General features: G+C 41.2%; 2 protein-coding genes across 4 annotated transcripts; one reads left to right on the forward strand and one right to left on the reverse strand.

The window, feature by feature from the left end:
• Nucleotides 1-1,069: 1,069 nt before the first annotated feature.
• Nucleotides 1,070-7,687, reverse strand: LOC119731165 (enkurin domain-containing protein 1-like). 2 transcript variants are annotated; one of them, XM_038204218.1, is made up of 7 exons: nt 7,552-7,687; nt 6,396-6,611; nt 5,707-5,879; nt 4,905-5,030; nt 4,285-4,442; nt 3,597-3,733; nt 1,070-2,984 (listed from the first exon to the last, which is right to left on the reverse strand). In XM_038204218.1, exons 2-7 carry the CDS (start codon nt 6,589-6,591, stop codon nt 2,824-2,826), a joined length of 951 nt encoding a protein of 316 aa, XP_038060146.1. In that variant the 5' UTR covers nt 6,592-6,611; nt 7,552-7,687; the 3' UTR covers nt 1,070-2,823. The 2 variants fall into 2 exon arrangements, with proteins under 2 accessions (XP_038060146.1, XP_038060145.1); XM_038204217.1 differs by lacking the exon at nt 7,552-7,687 and adding an exon at nt 7,440-7,458.
• Nucleotides 7,688-7,737: 50 nt separating this feature from the next.
• LOC119731164 lies at nt 7,738-17,380 on the forward strand. 2 transcript variants are annotated; one of them, XM_038204215.1, is made up of 10 exons: nt 7,738-7,874; nt 8,740-8,932; nt 9,823-9,985; nt 10,171-10,240; nt 10,790-11,073; nt 12,258-12,458; nt 12,995-13,098; nt 13,631-13,794; nt 14,466-14,605; nt 15,843-17,380. In XM_038204215.1, the coding sequence occupies exons 2-10, from the start codon at nt 8,796-8,798 to the stop codon at nt 16,119-16,121; spliced, it is 1,542 nt and encodes a 513-aa protein (XP_038060143.1). In that variant the 5' UTR covers nt 7,738-7,874; nt 8,740-8,795; the 3' UTR covers nt 16,122-17,380. The 2 variants fall into 2 exon arrangements, with proteins under 2 accessions (XP_038060143.1, XP_038060144.1); XM_038204216.1 differs by having other exon boundaries at nt 7,738-7,872; nt 8,735-8,932.
• Nucleotides 17,381-18,071: the final 691 nt, after the last annotated feature.

Here is an 18,071-nt window from a genome sequence, read left to right on the forward strand (position 1 = left end):
CAATCATCTCTGCGTATTTTGCAGAGAAATTTTGTAGATATTCGATTCAGGAAAATATAAGTTAATGGAGGGTCACAAATCGGCATATGGTACTGACCACCACTCTTTTTTTTTTTAGTATTACATTTTGCTTTTAAAAGTTATTAGAATTGGTGCTGTTTTAGACAAATAGATGGTATTTTGGCTTCGTTTGTCAGAATACTTTAAGATGGGTTATCGTCCATCTGCTTTTATTAAACATTTTAAGTTTAACCTCGTGGTATTGAAATAAAGAGCATTTGAGAGTAGGAGAGCGTTTCGTCATTCTTTTATTATAACTTGCAGGCTGTAAAAAACAGTGTAAAATTGTGTTAAAAATGTAAGGTTAACCCCTTGTGATTTTTTCCAATTTTGGCCAAAAAATGAAATTGCTTGAAACTTGCAGGGAAGATGCAAACAAGACTCCAGAGCAAATTTCAACTCAATTTTTGGAAAGATATGCCATGCAACAGGAAACAATGTGTTGAAAGTTTTGGGAAAATCAGTCAAATTAAGATTTTTCCAATATTAGGTGATTTTTGCCCAAATCATTGAAAGCTGTTTCATTATTGATTCATGTTCCTTCTGCATCCAAAGGAATGTCTGCGATGATTGGAGAAAAGTCATTTTTGGGCCAAATTTTGTTTAAAATGTAAGGTTAACCCCCTTGCATTTTTTTCTCCAATTTTGTCCAAAAAAAGGAACTTGTTTGAAACTTGCAGGGAAGATGCCTATGGGATCCCAGAGCACATTCCAACTCAATTTTTGGACAGATATGCCATTTAAAAGAAAAATCGTGATGTTTAGGAGAATATCAGTCAAATTTGTTATTCCCCAATAAATAAGTGATTTTTGCCAAAATCTTTGAAATTTAGGGTGTTTGAATATTGATGTTCCTTTTGCATCCAAAGGCATTTCTGCATTGTTTGGAGAAAAGTAATATTTTTTTAGCCAAATTTTGTTACAAATGTAAGGTTAACCCCTTGCAATTTCTATCAATTTTGGCTGAAAAATGAAACTTGCAAGAAAAAAGCCTAACACACATTCCAACTCCATTTTAGCAATTAAATGGTGCATTCTGCTTTTATTGCTTCAGATTTTAGTTACAATCAGTTTTTAATCATCACTGCAATCTAAGTTTGATAAATTAACAGAGTTGCAAAAGTCAAGACCCGAGAATACTTCAAGGAAATTGAAGATATAAGTTTACAAATATTTACAGAAATTCTACTCGACCCTTTAACTATTCACAGGGATGTCAACGGACTGGGACAGTTTTGCCTGAAATTTGAGGTATTAGCAAAGGTTTACACAAATGGTGCCAATATTATATGTTATAAACAATTTCAGACAAAACAAATTAATCAGGCAATTGACTTATCGCGGTGGAATCTCGTCAAGCTTGTGAAATATTGTCCACTTTGCTATACAAATGGACACAGAACGTGCAAAATCTGAGACAACCAAAACTTAACGTGCAAAATTCCATAGGGTTTTCTAAGGGGCATGGCTAACTCGCAAACAGCGATAGGCCAATTGCAGGTTTGGGGTCAAAACCATTTTTCAGAAGTTCAAATGCGAATGATCAGCAAAATATGCTAGAACAATTTTTTTTTTGCAATTATAAAATAAACATGTATCAATAATTTGAATCAATGGGAAAAACGCAAAGAAACAGAATTAACGACAGGTTTTTGGAGGAAAGGGATTGGAAAAATGTAAATTTCAAGACCGAAATAATAAGAAAATATTTCAACTGCAAATGAAGTTTGAGATTGTGTTGTGCTATGATATGAACGTGCGGCATAATACAGATGTAATGCCAAATGCGTTTACTGTTGACTAAATTTCACATAATAAGGTTTGGTCGATCGATACACAAATTGCCACATTCGGAACATGAAATGTAACATCAAAAGTAAAAGTTTCAAGGCAATAATGGAGATTCTAGATAATAATGGATAATTTACACTTGAACAAGACTTTATAAACCCTGTGCAACGCTGAAGAATTATATCACAAAAACGTTTAACTATACACAACATTTACAACACATGTATATACATACTCAAAATGATACTTGAACAATTTTAGGTGGCTGTGAATTTGACAAAAGTTGCATGGACTGACCAAATTGCGTCCGTTTGTTATCGATTCATGGGAAACATGTTTTAAGACAAAAAAGTGTTTGTACAGTTATGCTATAAAAATTATCCAGGTATGTAAGTAGGAAAATAACTTTATTTTAAAAGTTTCATCTTTGCTTGCCTGTGGATCTGTTATACTGAATATGTTTACTTTAGGATATCTTTAAGCATAACTGAACTCAACCCATCAAAGTTCAACAGCAGGTTTTGTTTAAATCTGTTGGGATAGGTACAGTACCCCTAAACTGATAGTCTTTTACACTGGGGTCGGCATACTTCCAGAAACTAAGTCCAACAGTGTGTGTGTACAATTTCCCATGTGGGTGTTGGAATTTGCCAGAATGGGTATGGTTCCTAGTACATGTAAATTAGGCTGGGGAGTTAGGGTTTATGGTATTCTGTTTAATAAACCTGATCAATTGTATTAACCAGTACCACAAAAAACTCCAACAGGGAAGATTTTTTATTTTCAGGAAAAGTTTTGAGGATGGCAATTTGGCTGGAAAAAAAAATTCCACGTAGGTTGGGTTTCTGCAAATAAACAATTCTTCCTTTTGGCCTCGGAGCCCATAGGGGTGCATTCTGGACAAGAGTGCTTACTATATCCCCTCAAATTAAGGCAGTTCCATGGTATGAGTTCAGCTATCAATGTCAACTATCAGCTGTCGATCTTGATAAAGACTTTCGACCTTGAGAAGATCTTGATGGCTTCCTCCACCTCCGCTAACTGAGAGTTGACCTCGGCTTCTCTGGTCTTCGCTCGGAGCGTTTCTGCTTTCAGCGGCAGTTTATGCAACTGCTGCTGAAGTTCTTTCTCCTCTGAAAATGTGGGTAAAACACAGAAATGGCTACAATAAAATGAACATTGGTGACCTCAACATCCGTTGGGTAAATTAAAGAAAATGCTACAATAAAATGAACATTTGTGACTTCAACGTCCGTTGGGTAAAACAAAGAAATGGCTACAATAAAATGAACATTTGTGACTTCAACGTCCGTTGGGTAAAACAAAGAAATGGCTACAATAAAATGAGAATTTGTGACCTCAACGTCCGTTCAATCCACCACACAGATAACAAGTGGGTAAACTCTAACACGGAAGTCTGACGCTAAGACTAGTCAGTGTTTAGTACCAAGACGTTCACTTGAAAAGTGAACGTGAACTGGCAAGACTTGCACGCTCACATGAAATCGCAATCCCTCAAAAACGCCTTAGGTCTTGCATACTTCAACATAAGTCTTGCATAATCAACATGGTTCGGTTGTAGATTCGGGACTTTTGACCCGGGTTTGGGATTTTACCCAGGGTATGTGGATTTTACCCAGGTAGAGCCGGACCCATGTAGAAGCCGTGTTAGATTCGTGCTAGCGTCAAAGGGTTCCTGAAATCTCTGGGGTTCAACACAAAGATTTTTGACAGTGAGAACTTACTTTCCTTGAGGACCCCTAGGGTCTTAAGACGTTCCTCTTGGGCCATCATCTTGTGTCCCGGCGGCATGTCCGGATCGGGGATGTTGCGTATTCTTTCCTCTTCCTGTTTTGCCCACTGTTTTTGCCGTCCCTTCAAGCTGAAAAAAAAACAAATTTTGCGAATCACAGGCTGTCAGAAGTTTGCAAGAAACAATTCATAGGAAGACTTTTAACAGCTTATGAAATTCCTCGGGACGTTACGAGAAACGAAAATCTGCCAGTCGTGTATTTCTTGGAGAACGCCTTTAGAAAGTTGCCAGTAAGTTTTCCTGTGCGACGCAACCCTTACAGGACATGCTGTAAATGGCCAAAACATTAGAAGTCGTAGTGGTACTTTCCTTGCCTTCCACCGCTGTGACTCGGGTTCGAATCCCGCCTGGGCCAATATGTGGATTGGGTTTTCAGTCCCTGCCTGATTCTGTGGGTTTTCCTCAGAATATTCTTCTGGGGTTTTTCCTCCCACCTCTAAAACTGTAATTTCTTCTCATTGTCTTCTCTCTACAGGTTTCTTCAGGCTTGCGAGCTACAGTGCCTGGGGCGCTTTTGAGGAATCCTTGGTTTCATTACCAGAAATAAAAAAACTTACTTAACCTTTCCCGAATCCTAAGTTATACTGTTAAGTATACAGGTGAAAGGATGCAGTACTTACTATTTGGGTACAGCTCCTTTCTCGTAGGTTTGCATATCTTTGATTTGTTTTATCTTCAGCGACTCTTCGGCTAGGGCTGAGGGTGGGCGGGGTGGTTTGTGGTTCTTGACCAGCCGGGCGTTGTGGGCAATGAAATTGGCGTCGGTCTGTGTTTTCGCCTGCCATGAAAAAAAGACATGCTGCATTTTTTATAAAATGGCACTGGAGTTTCTACAAAAGCATTAATCGCAGAGCATTCAGTTCTGTTTCCTAAAAGAAAATCTTAACATTAACCTTTTTTTTTTGCCTTTGCGAAACGCTGGTCAGTTTCAGGTGAAGGAATATGACGTAATAAAGTATTTAAACCGTGTCACACAGAGAGTCACTGCACACACAAAAACAGCACTGTGGAGAGCAGTGAAGCGTGACTGAATCTGCCTGCTTGCCCTGAGCTTAACCACGCCAAAGAATTGTGCAGGGATTTGAAGTGTTATCCATACTCCACAGAAGATGACCTCAAAGGAATTTTGAAGTGTGGGCGCTAACTCTACGGGCAAAAGTGGTTTTTGCAAAAACTTGAAGGGTTGTGAAGAGCCGAAGACTAGGAGAGTTTTAATGCTAAGAGATCGTGAGTAACTTACCTCGGGGGCCGTTTTGGGTCTAGGGGCGGGACTCGGTGACCTTCCCCTGACCTTAGGGGTGCCGCCTGTCCGGCTGTGAGACCGGAGAAAGTTGGCTGATGCGGGCCTGGGCTGCTGAGGGGGTTGCTTAACAAAATAACGAGAACATTTTCACAAATTAAGAAAGACTTGACAAATACAGTACGGTTACAACATTTTTCAGATTTAATTTCTAACACATGGCCAGAGCAAAAGTTTCACCCCAAATTTCACAGGACGTGACGTTCTGGCAAGTTCAAAATTCTATGTTCCTAAAATCTTGAGTTTACTGAACAATGACTGTTTTTTATCCAAAGAGAAAGTAATTTTCTGACAACCACGTTGTTGGATATGTGTGTGGAGATTATTATGCTTTACCATACTTTGTTGACTTAAAAAGTAATGTTGCCTAGTGGTTATGATTCGTGACTCATGATCAGAGGGTCGTGGTTCGAATCCAGCTGCTGGCAATATGTTGTGTCCTTGGGCAAGCCACTTCACCCCCACTTGCCTCTCTCCACCCAGGAGTATAAATGGTTACCGGCATTAATAGCTGGGGAGTAACTTGCGATGGACTAGCACTCCATCCAGGGGGAACAGAAAAATTCTCAGTCGTTTCATGCTACTGAAACCGGAGATAAACGCCGGCCTGATCAGGCACATTGGCTCGTGACAGACTTTTCTTAACTTTTTTTTTACAATTTCTGGGATTTTCTTCTCACACTTTTAACTAGTTACCCTCTCCCCTGCCCCACCCCCTCCCCCACCCTGGGGCACAACCTACCTTGACATGTTCAGCAACCTTGGACGACACCTCCTTATACTTGACAGATTGAGGCAGGACTTTTATCGGTTCGCCAGCCACTTTGTCATCTTCTCTCTTCTTGCGTCGGTTCATGGACTGGATTTGTCGCATCTTGCGCACATTGTCTCGCCCGAAATCCTTGGACTCTGGCTCTGGAGATTGCAATTATAATTTAGAAAGTATTATTTAAAAATTTGTACTGAGTGAAATTGAAGTGTCTAAGGTGGTCCCAAAACATGAGATGAGTGTAGACATACAATACAAGAAAATTGACTGGCACATGAAACAACCAGTCCAACACCCATCAATCAACTGTGTCAAAAGAAAAATCTGGTACCTAGTCTCTATTTCTACACATTCTCTCCATAGTCACGCCACCAGACTACTGAATGATCCATCTTTTTAAAAAGCTGGATATGTATCAGTCTAGTCTTTTAGGCTTCAAATTGAAATCGCTTGGCTTCACTCTCAGGTGCAAAATGTTGAAGAAAAGTCTCCTTTAAAAATTGAATTGAGACCTCAAACTTGGCTGGTGAAATACTGAGGACGTTGTCTTTGCCTCATGAATATTTTGGAGGATTTTGTTGGCTCATGGGCGAGTAAAGTTGGCCTGATTTTGTTGATGTGCCTTTTTGCACACAGTCTGGTTTTCAACTAGGGCGACATACTTTGCCTACTCGGTGGTCTGTACACCGGTTCCCCTTGGACCTGTAACAGTCTTCCGACGCAACCCTGACTCTTCTTATAGATCTCGTCTGCTTCTGGACGTACTCGCGGTTGCGGGTTACTGTCAACGTCGACCCAACAGGCGTCTTTACTGCCCCCGTAGGCTGGGTCTGTTGCATAGGGGCTAGACAGCATCATCTTGGATGAGGAACTAGGCTCTTGTGAAAAAAAATACAATCAATTCAAATTTAAATGTTAAATAGCATTTTTTCCTCAAATTTCTTTGGAATGATAGATCCTATGCCACTGGAAGTTCTTGGATTAAACTCTTAGTACGTAAGTACTGAACATACAGTGGCTCCAGCACTAAATACAGAACGATTATTGGATCCAGACCTAGGCCTACCGTAAAAAGTGCTTATTCCGGTGCCACGTTTTAAACAAAAAAGTTTAATAGTTTTCTTTACTTTCATGTTTCTAACAAATCGTTTGGAAAAAATTTTGCAACCTGACACCAGTTCAGCAGTTGTGTACAAGTATTTCCTAACAAAATTGGAAATGTTTCTCAGTCCCAGATTCATGTCTTATCATCACTGCAATGACTGACATGACTGACCGTCATTGAGAATTTGAGATAATATAATTAATGAAGAAAAGAGTAGCGTCAACTTGCAACATTAAGTAGCCTAGCCTCTAGGGGGGCTTTAATTAGGCCTAGATTTCATTTTGTTCTTCATAATCCGTGGCTTTTTAAACGATTTAAAAAAAAGAAGGAAATAAAGTCCAAAAATCATTCGGTTGAAGTCTGGTTCCAACAGGCAACAGCCAAGATCCTGACGTTGAATACTATTATTAGGTCAGCAGGGGTCAGCATGGTACGATAGCTGTTTACTATTGCGTTACGGCTGCCGTAACAATAGCCACTGTTGAATGTTTAAAAACCGCAGGCCTACGTACAACTACAAATAAATGTGAACCGTCTTTACGATAAAATCAACATGATCATGATGATCAACGAGGCAAATTTAATATGACGTAGAGCCTACTCATACAAAAACCTTGAGGATCCCCAGAGGCAGATCTCCTTTACTTTTCCCGATAGTTTAAAAACCCAAACAGTGATCACTATTTTAAGAAAAACGTCATTTTGCGGCTTACATTTGATGAAAACTCCTTACACATTTCGGTGCAAAGTCAACTCCATTTTGAAAGATCAGCACAACAATGTATGACGTCAGACCCAATCCCAGAAAAGTGACCAATGAGATGATAGAGTTATGGGTATCGATAATTGCCATGCGCGGTTTCCACAGCAACCATGCCGCCATGTTGAATCACCGTGTCGTGTTGAAATGTGGAATGCACACGTCTACGTCTACGAAAAACATGATGTGAACTCATTTTACGATATTTTCCTTTAGTTCAGTAAAAGTGTGCAAGAAGCGCTTGAAAAGATGTAGGACACACTTAATAATAATTGTAAGTTTTCATTAGGACGTGCTGAAACAGTATTTTTCAGCGGTCTTTTTGTTGGCTGAACACAGCCCGCCCTGCGCTGCACTTGTTATGTGGAGAGCACTAGCCGTCGCCGGCCCGGGGCCGCGCGCGCCGGCTACCCATTTTATTTGCACGTGAACGAATGCATCATCCGACAAGTTCACAACTTTACTTCAAAAGGGCGCACAAAAAGCGTTACTTAGGCCTAGAAGAATATCATTATCAAGATTGTGAATAAATATAAATTTTATCACATTTTGGTTATTATTATTATTTAGGTCCTATTGCTGTAATTTAATAAAATGACGTTAACCATGTTAAGTTACGGGAATAGGCCTAACCTACCCAATTTGTTTAAAAAAGTTTTGGAAGTGGAACACTCCCACTGGCGGAATCGTGAGGGGGGGGGGGGGGGGGGGAATGGTGGCTATGACACCCCCCCCCCCCCCCCCAATTAAGTGCAATTTCTTTTTTTAACTGACATTGGTCATTGTTGTCTGTACTACTATTGGGTTACACCTCTATGTTCCGACACCCCTATGAGGCTATGTTCCGACTGCACATATTCCTATTCCTAACCCTAACCCTAACCGGGAGTAACACAATCTAGGTTGTCGGAACATAGGGGTGTCGGAACATAGAGCAGTCACCGTACTATTGTTAGTAAATTGTAGTCGAATGTTAGTTTGTAACAAAAATGTAAGAAAAAGTGTTCCCCCCTAGTGTCACATGACTTAGTTTCCCAGCCCCGCCCGCGTCCCCCATCTCCCCCCCCCCCCCCCCAATCGATTGTTTCTTCATTTTGTTTGAATGTTTTGTTGGATTTTGTTGGATTTTTGTGCAGGTTAATAACTGATGGAAGTGAAGTCAATTAATTTTCTGAGGACTAGGCCTAATTGAGAAAAATGTCTCGGGCAACAGTGTCCAAATCCCGTGCCGATAAAGGTAAAGATAAAGACAAGGATCGTGGTGGCAGTACTTCGGTTCCTGTGCCTCCCGTCAACACGGACGTCATCCCTGGACGATTCACTGAAACTGATTGGTAAGTTGGAGCGATCCGGGGATCTGCACAATCGTTTGATCGCACTCTGCTTTCAGTCGATCGCGCTGCGCCATCAGTCGATCGTGCCGCCATTGGACGATCATGCTGCCAGTGCCATCAGTCAGTCACCTTTTTCTAATTCACGGCTCTGGAGGATTGTGTTTAAAATGGGCACTGAAGTCTTGGACTTCGTTTGGGATCTACCGATCACGCAAACACATTTCTGTGCTGTGCAATCGAGCGATCGCGCAAACCACCAATCGCGCCCAACATGTACACTTGAAAATTCTACGTGGTATACAATCAACAGAAGTCCAGTTTTAATGTTGGTCTCAATATGCTCTTTGATTAAAGAAAATAGATTTGTCCTCCTAACACTTTGCCTTTAGCCCTATTAAACCCTCCACAATTCCTCCAAAATTCTCATTGCGGTTTTGGAGGATTTTGGAGGATTGAGGATAGTTCCTAGCAAAAAGGGCTGGGGGGGGGTAAGGTTAATGCACAAAAAAATTGTCTGAATTATTGTTGGGCTTAAAAAAAATTTCAAGTAATTATTTGATAATCTATTTTTGGTTTGAATCTCATTCAGACAGTGATTAACTTTTAAAATTGACAAAAATATAAAAAATTATAAAAACAAATATTCGGGGTGAAACTCAAAAATAGCACAAGGAGAAATTTTTTTTTAAAAATAGATATATACATACTTTCTCATTTCCTGCAACACTTTCTCATTTCCAGCAACTCTTGTTTACTGCTTTTAGGAATGGTTTTTATTCATCTATTCTAGCTACATTCCTAGGATATGGAGAGCTAATATGTTCAATGGAGTTCTCTATTTATTTCTCTCATGACATACTGAACTAAGCACCGTTTTCTTGAATATAAAGGGGATCATTGTTGGAGAAAGAAGAAGGCGAAGATTTCAGTGTCGATATCGTTGGAGATGTCGTCAACTCAGCTCTCCATATCATCTATGAAAACTACATACAGAAGCAGCTATATCCCTACACGGTGACGCAAGCTAGGGACGCCATACTTCAGATAATAGAGGTAAGATTGACCTTACCTCTCTCGTTGATGAAATACAAGATGAAATACAAAACTTCTAATGTAGACAAAAAATTGTTGAAGGACATGGACAAATAATCTTTTAATTGAAAAAAAAAGTTATGTTTCAAATTTGGAAAACAAATTCATGTTTATTAATGGAGGATATTTTTGTGTGTCTTTACCAGTGGCAATTTCTCGCTCGTGACGAAGGCGAAGAAAAACCTGAGGAAAATTTCACGTGGCAGGAAGAGGACGGTAAGGCCTCATCACTCTAAGACGTTGAATTCCTGGTCTTTTTTTAATGTTTCCAAGACAAAAAGTCTTTCAAATTTCATGAGATAATACCAAGGTAATGGCAAAAATTATGCCTAAAATGCCCATTTAGTAGCCTTGTGGTCTTGGCATTGACCTCGAGATCTTGGGGGTAATTCTACAGGTTGTGGATTCAAGTCCAGCCTGGGTTTGCGGTGTGTGTGTCCTTGGGCAAGACACTTTGTAACAACTTGCTTCTCCCCACCCAGGAGTAGATGGGTACCTGTGAGGGCAGAGATGGTTATTGTGATTGATTTTAGCTGCTTTGCGCAAAAATGGCAACATCGAGCTGTATACCTTGGGAGCTGAGATGGTCTTTGGAATATTTTCATTGGCCCAGTGAGCAGGGGTAATAATAATGATGTATCTTGCTGTGACGAGCTGTATGGTGTATATGAGTGTTACGCATGTATATAATTCCAATTATTATTTCCTTTTCTGTTAAAATATGACTCTGAATTTGTTTGCTTTGTCGTATCATCTTCGTTTTAGAACCCCAGCCCTCAGTTCCAGATGCCTGGGCGCAAGGGTCCGTGCCCAGACTGCCCCAGCCGCCACTCTCCCCGCCAGTGTCGGAACCAGACACCGACGTGACATCGGTCAGTCGGCTCTCCGAGCCAGAGATCCTGGAAGATCTGCCGACGTCCATCAACGAGACGGGAACCATCGTCGCGGCAGACGAGACGTACGCGCCGGTGGCGAGGCCCGCTGAAATCAAAGAGGAGGAAACAGAGCAGACACAGGAGAAAGACGAAACGAAGGCAGAACCAGACAAGGTGATTATGCAGTGTTGTGATGATCCGGGTTACCACAGTAATGACAAAATTGTGGAAATGCCTGGAATTTCAAACTTCCATGGAAAGTCACGGAAAAGTCGTGGAATTTTATTTTTTAACAAAGAAAGTCATGGAAAAGTCATGTAATTATATTTTTTAACAAAGAAAGTCATGGAAAAGTCATGGAATTATATTTTATAACAAAAAAGTCATGGAAAAGTCATGGAATTTTATATTTTAACAAAAAAGGTCATGGAAAAGTCATGGAAGTTTATTTTTTTTTTTTTTTAAATTTACAAAAAAAATCATGGAAAAGTCATGGAATTTTACTTTTTAACAAAAAAAAATTGGAAATTTTATTTTTTTACAAATTTTTTTGTACAAAAACAAATCATGGAAAAGTCATGGAATTTTATTTTTTTACAAAAAAAGTCATGGAAAAGTCGTAGAATCCTGTACAACCGATATGTGACGATGCGTATAATATTTGGTTACGGCAGTCCACCAGTTTTCATTCAGGTTTTACTAACTTCCTGAATAATGCATACCACTCTATACTTGTTCAATTCGGGCGATTCACAATGCAGTGCGCAACAAAAAGTTTGCCATGGAGAGTTCATGTTTCAAGTTTACGGTCGACAAAACACGGCCCATTTTGAATGAGTGTCAGTAGACAACTTGAGATAAGTTATTATAGATTGGGGCAAAGCGTTCTTGCCGCCTTTGAAAATAACACCATATTGATATCAAAAACAAAGAAATGGGCAAACAGAGACTTGAATCGCTTACGAAACTACTGTCCGTAAAAACGAACAATTTCAAATGTCTTGTGCTGCGAATTTTTCGACCATCTTCCACAATGCACTGGGAAAAATGAACTCTCCGTGGCAAGCTCTTGGTGGCGCATTGCGTTGTGCATCGCCAGAATTGACCATTGTGATGCCTTTAGCCCTTTTCACTCAAGACAAATCTCAGGGTTGACGCAGGGTTGACGGAGGGTTGAAAAACATCCCTACCACATCCCTGCAAACTATGACTTGTTTCAGTTTCAGCTGTCTGAAAGTTAAAATAAATTTTTTCCAACAAGGGTATTTTGTAATGAATCTGAATGTATTTATAATGAAAAAAAAAAATAACACCCACAACCACAAAGCATTCTTGTAACTTCTGTCACGATTTTCCAGTCTGTTGACGCCAAGCCACGAAAGTTTAAGTACAAGCCCTACAGAGGACCGTTGAGGTCAGCTGGTCTCCGGAATATCACGAAGACGCTCGACGAAACAGACCAAGAGATAGATTTGGCCGAGCAAAGAGCACGAGACCCAACACCGGAGAAAAAAGACATCTTTGAACACATGCCCTCCTCATGCCATTCGATACTTAAGGTAAGGGTCTCCCTCTATCATCTTCCAAGTTCTCAATATTATTTCAACTTATCAACTTATTTCAGAGGGTCAGGATTTCGAATCCAGCTGCTGGCCATATGTTGTGTCCTTGGGCAAGCCACTTTACCCCACTTGCCTCTCTCCACCCAGGAGTATAAATGGGTACCGGCATTAGCTGGGGAGTAACCTGCGATGGACTGGCATCCTATCCCTGGAGGGGGAAAAGAAATATTCTCAGTCATTTCATGCCAAGGAAACCGGAGATAAACGCCGGCCTGATGGGCCATATTGGCTTGTGACAGCCTTTACTTATTTTGGAGTATGATGTGTTTCGTCTAATTTCTGAGGAAAAAAACAGGGTTTTCTAACTGTCATCTTCTTCAATGTCTTTAAAGAGAGAATTTTCGATACGTTTTCAGAGTCAACTTATTTTGTGAACCATATGTTTGTAAGGAAATAAAAACGTTACATTCTGTTTTTGTGACTATGTAGTCTTCAGTTGTAACCATGTCCTTTGATTCTTTGTTGTTTGGTAGGTTCAAGCAGGTCGCCCTCCGGGAAGCAAGGACGTGACTTACGATGCGAAAGGCAACGTCGTGTCCGTCATACGATTAGACCCAGAAAGACTGCCCTCACACAGGTACGTACCCGCATCCCAGCGTCACAGATACCTGCAAATCGTACATTTATGCAAAACAGGGCTAGCCAGGCCTAGTAGAGCTGGGGCCAGAGTGCACAAAATTCTATTCAATTGATTCAAAATGGCTATTCACTGGAAGTCTTTTCATGCATCTGGTCTACACAATGGCCAGATTTAGCCCATTCATTGGCACTACGGGTAATCCTATACAATAGCACTGCCCGGCTCTCTTTAGCAGCCTGCAACCAGTCTAAGTCATAAGTGACAGTCAGTCAGTCAGTCAGTGAAGTACAAAGAGGACACTGGATTCCGTTGCGAACACACTTTAAAAAAATGTGCCTGCTGGCACACTTTTTAAAAACCACTTTCAATTTTTTTTTTCAAACTATACCATTTTAAGGCGGAATAATGTCACAGGGTATTTGGTACCATCCCTAACTTCACTTCGAGCAAGGTTTTTCTCATGAAATCATTAGGTCTTTTTTTCGGAATAATTACCAATTATCCTTTAACTATTGTTTCTCCCGTGCAGGGTAAGAACCAAGTTTGCGATCGTGGATCCGGCCGTCGAGGCAGCTCATGCTAGACTGATTGCAATGAGGACCGGCCGCTACATCTCCAGCACCGATAAAGCTACAAAGATGAATGGCTACATGGCCAAGAGCAGCAACGAACCCACCGAATCGGTTGGAAACGGTGAGTTAGAATTTGATTTTTTGTATTTCTCCAGTCCGACTATTTTGCACTCGGTAACGTCAAAGTTGCTCTCAAATGCTATTTTTGAGTTCCACGTTGAAAATAGATTTTAAAGTATGTTGTGTCCGTATGTTGTGTCCTTGGGCAATCCACTTTACCTCAACTTGCCTCTCGCTGCACACCCAGGAGTAAAAATGGGTACCGGCATTAGCTGGGGAGTAACCTGGGATGGACTGGCATCCCATCCAGGGGGAATAGAAATATTCTCAGTTGCTCATACAAAGGAAATCAGAGATAAACACCGGTCTGATGGGCCATATTTAAAAGTTGCTCTCAAATGCTATTTTTGAGTTCCACGTTGAAAATAGATTTTAAAGTAAGTTGTGTCTATATGTTGTGTCCTTGGGCAATCCACTTTACCTCAACTTGTCTTTCGCTGCGCACCCAGGAGTAAAAATGGGTACCGGCATTAGCGGGAAAGTAACCTGGGATGGACTGGCATCCCGTCCAGGGGGAATAGATATATTCTCAGTTCATTCATGCCAAGGAAACCGGAGATAATTGCCAGCCTGATGGGCCATATTGGCTTCGGACAGACTGACATGCTTAGATTTTTAAAATCATTTACCAAGAAACTTGAACTGAAATCTTTTATGACGTAATTTTTGCAGGCCAAAGCTCCAAGAGAGGTGGTCCGGTCATGGCTAGTGCCATGACGGTGGGTAGCAGTAACACAATGACAATGCAGATGAAGGCGGCCTTCGAGAGCAACACGGTCAGTGGAGGCATCACACCGCTGCCACCACCTCTGGTAAGTTAACCAAACTCTCAACTGGTGTCTGTAAAGACGTCTGTTCACACTTTCCTCTTGCTTACCCATGTCAAATCAACAAGGGTCCCCTGTGAAAAAACCAGGCTTGGTAAACTGGTTTCTGTAAAGATGTCTGTTCGCACTATCCTATTGCTTACCCATGTCAAAATCACCAAGGGTCCCCTGTGGGAAAACCAGGCTTGGTAAAAAGGTTTCTGTAAAGATGTCTGTTCACACTATCCTCATGCTTACCCATGTCAAAATCACCAAGGGTTCCCTGTGGGAAAACCAGGCTTGGTAAAAAGGTTTCTGTAAAGATGTCTGTTCACACTATCCTCTTGCTTACCCATGTCAAAATCACCAAGGGTCCCCTGTGGGAAAACCAGGCTTGGTAAAAAGGTTTCTGTAAAGAGGTCTGTTCACACTATCCTCTCTTGCTTACCCATGTCAAAATCACCAAGGGTCCCCTGTGGGAAAACCAGGCTTGGTAAAAAGGTTTCTGTAAAGATGTCTGTTCACACTTTCGTCTTGCTTACCCATGTCAAAATCACCAAGGGTCCCCTGTGGGAAAACCAGGCTTGGTAAAAAGGTTTCTGTAAAGATGTCTGTTCACACTATCCTCTTGCTTACCCATGTCAAAATTACCAAGGGTCCCCTGTGGGAAAACCAGGCTTGGTAAACTGGTGTCTGTAAAGATGTCTGTTGACACTATCCTCTTGCTTACCCATGTCAAAATCACCAAGGGTCCCCTGTGAGAAAACCGGGCCTGGTATACTGTTCACACTTATCCCGGTTTGCACATGGGCCGGCTGTAGATTTTTTATTTTCCACCCGGGTAGAGCCGCTCGACCCTGGTCCCAACTAGGGCTAAAATGTATCCATGTGGGTAAATTTATCCATGTGGGTATAAATACGCACAAATCAATGAGTGAGTTTACGACAAAGTCGTGCGACTATATCGCGCAATTTTGTTTAAACATCAAATGCGATGTGAGTTCATCGCACAGCACTTGGAACGTGTTCCTGAAATGATTGTAAAAGATGGACAAAACAAAAATCGTGTGTTTGTGGAGGCACATGCGCCTGCAACATTGCAGCGCGACAAAACCATTGCGACAAAATCTTGTATGTGTAGATAACGAACCGTTAACGAACGAGTTAGTTAATTTTGGTTAATGGGAACCTCCCATGTGTTTGAATACTTTGAAATTGTGTATGATTCCATCCCATCTCGCAGATTGAATCAATGGACTTATCCCCCGGCGTTGTGGTGAAGGAAGGCAACCGCACCAAGCGCGGTCCCAAACTCCAGCTACGCCACGGTGAAGCCGTCACGTCGGCCAAGCTGCGTTCCCTCCGTTCCATCGGCGGACACGACGGTCACGGCCATCCCCAGCTGACCGTGGCACAGATCCTGTCCACCCAGTCGCCCATACTCCGCCCCCTGCATGCCACCGAACCCATCCCGCCCATAGTGCCACGCCCCTCAAACTCCGCCCAGGAGAGCGCTGTTTAGCATTTTCCCCAAGTCTGCTGGTTGAAATTCACTTTAATTTAAGGAATTAATTGCATGAGTGTAGCGTATCGGCTATCTTACTGATCCACGTGACCTGGCCTACATCCGGGTACTGGTCAGCGTCACCATTGTAGTAGGCAAAGATTGTGTAGCGCCACATGCAGTAGTTCTTGGGCAAGCTTTCAAACCTGTGATAAATGGCAAAAACTATGAGAAAAACGCGGGGCCAACACCCACGCTAATGACAACCGTACACGGCACAGGTAGTGACCATTATGCCATTTGATGAAGAATTGGCTGTTACTTTATGTGAAGATAAGCCGTACTGTCTAGTTTGCAACGCACGACGTGGTTGCGAACCAAACGCTTGCCTACTGCAATGGTGGCCGATCACGGGGGAACCGGATGGTCACGTGGTACTTTGACGTCATACAATCGGAACCTAGTATGAATTTAAAAAAGGGCAGTGCCTGCAAGGTTCGTCTCTGCAAAAGATGGAAAATTTGTTGACCTTAAAGTCGAAGTATTTCCATATTTTTTCATTTTCATTTCAGTCTGTCCATTGATAGAACCAGCGGTTTATGTATATATTGTAATATTTGGTCTGTTTTCATGACAACATGAGCTAGTGTTGAAAGAAATTATTTCAACTGTTTTTTTAAAAGAACTTTTCTTTGGTGTTCTGAATAATACATACACACATGTGAAATGACTTTTGATACGGAAGTCAAATTGTCAAATATAAAGCATATTGAGGGCTAAAATGGAATAATATTATCGAGCGTTTTCCATAAATATCTTTTGCACGCTATCACTGTATATTCACGAGGCCCCCTTCAATGGAGAAACCATTGTGCTCGCTATTGTATAAAGCAACTGCCCGTGAGGGATTATCTGAACAATAGCTAGCACAATGCTTTCGCCATTGAAGGGGGCCTAAAAAACACTCAAACCATTTTACAAAGTGAATATTTATTTTCCCTGCTTTACATAATAATATAAAATTTTCATAACTCCGTCCTTTTATATGGAGATTGTAATAAATTTATTCCATTATAGCTCCCTAGAGCAATACCTAATGAATTGTTTTAAATTGTAAATATTTTACAGCAAAAAAAATCAACCAAGGTGCCTGTATTTTCTCACCTTTAGATCATTTGTACATTTTAAAGTGTGTATTTTCTCGTTTGCTAATTGTGTTCACATAACAACCGTCCAATAAATCCATCAATAAGGATATATCTTACCAGTGAATCTTGCATATTTTTTCTTCAAATGAACTTCCTTTTCTTTTGCGTGAAAATGTTATCTTGAAGTTTTTAGTCTTGCAATTGTGTATTATTTTAATACAGCACTGTTATGTGCATGGCATTGAAGTCACTGTATCGACCAATTTACTTACACTTTACATGTATTGTACAACATATCCAGTTCGTTTAGTGTGACGTCAGTTCAGTTTAAACCACGCCCACTAGCAATTAAGTCGCATCGAAACCGGAAGTTAACGCAACTGGAGTGTTTATCCAATGGGCGCTAGTAATCAGTGGTGCGCGCGCGTGTATGACGTTTATACTAACGAACCGGTGTCACGGTCTCACTTCTCCGGCGTGCTAGCTTCTCCAAGTTGGAAATTTCGCTTCAACACGCATGCACAAAATTGCGCAGTAGCGTTCACTTTCGCCAACTTTATGTGTGTGCTGAGTTCCTTCGGGTTGTACTGGTGCACGTAAGAAGTTAGGATGTTCGTATGTATACGTCACAGGGTACCATCGAATCCAGACCTAGGCATGGTGGGGCGCACAATTAACTCCCAACATCCTAATAGTAATAACCAAAAAGACTTGAAGGATGCACATTTATTTTAACCCGTGGTTGAACGTGGTTGCAAATTGGACATGCATCTGATGGACCACGACCGACCAAGGAACACGCTTCTTAATTTTTCCTCAA

Source organism: Patiria miniata, unplaced genomic scaffold, assembly GCF_015706575.1.
Source record: "Patiria miniata isolate m_02_andy unplaced genomic scaffold, ASM1570657v1 HiC_scaffold_23, whole genome shotgun sequence".
Lineage (NCBI taxonomy): Eukaryota > Metazoa > Echinodermata > Asteroidea > Valvatida > Asterinidae > Patiria > Patiria miniata.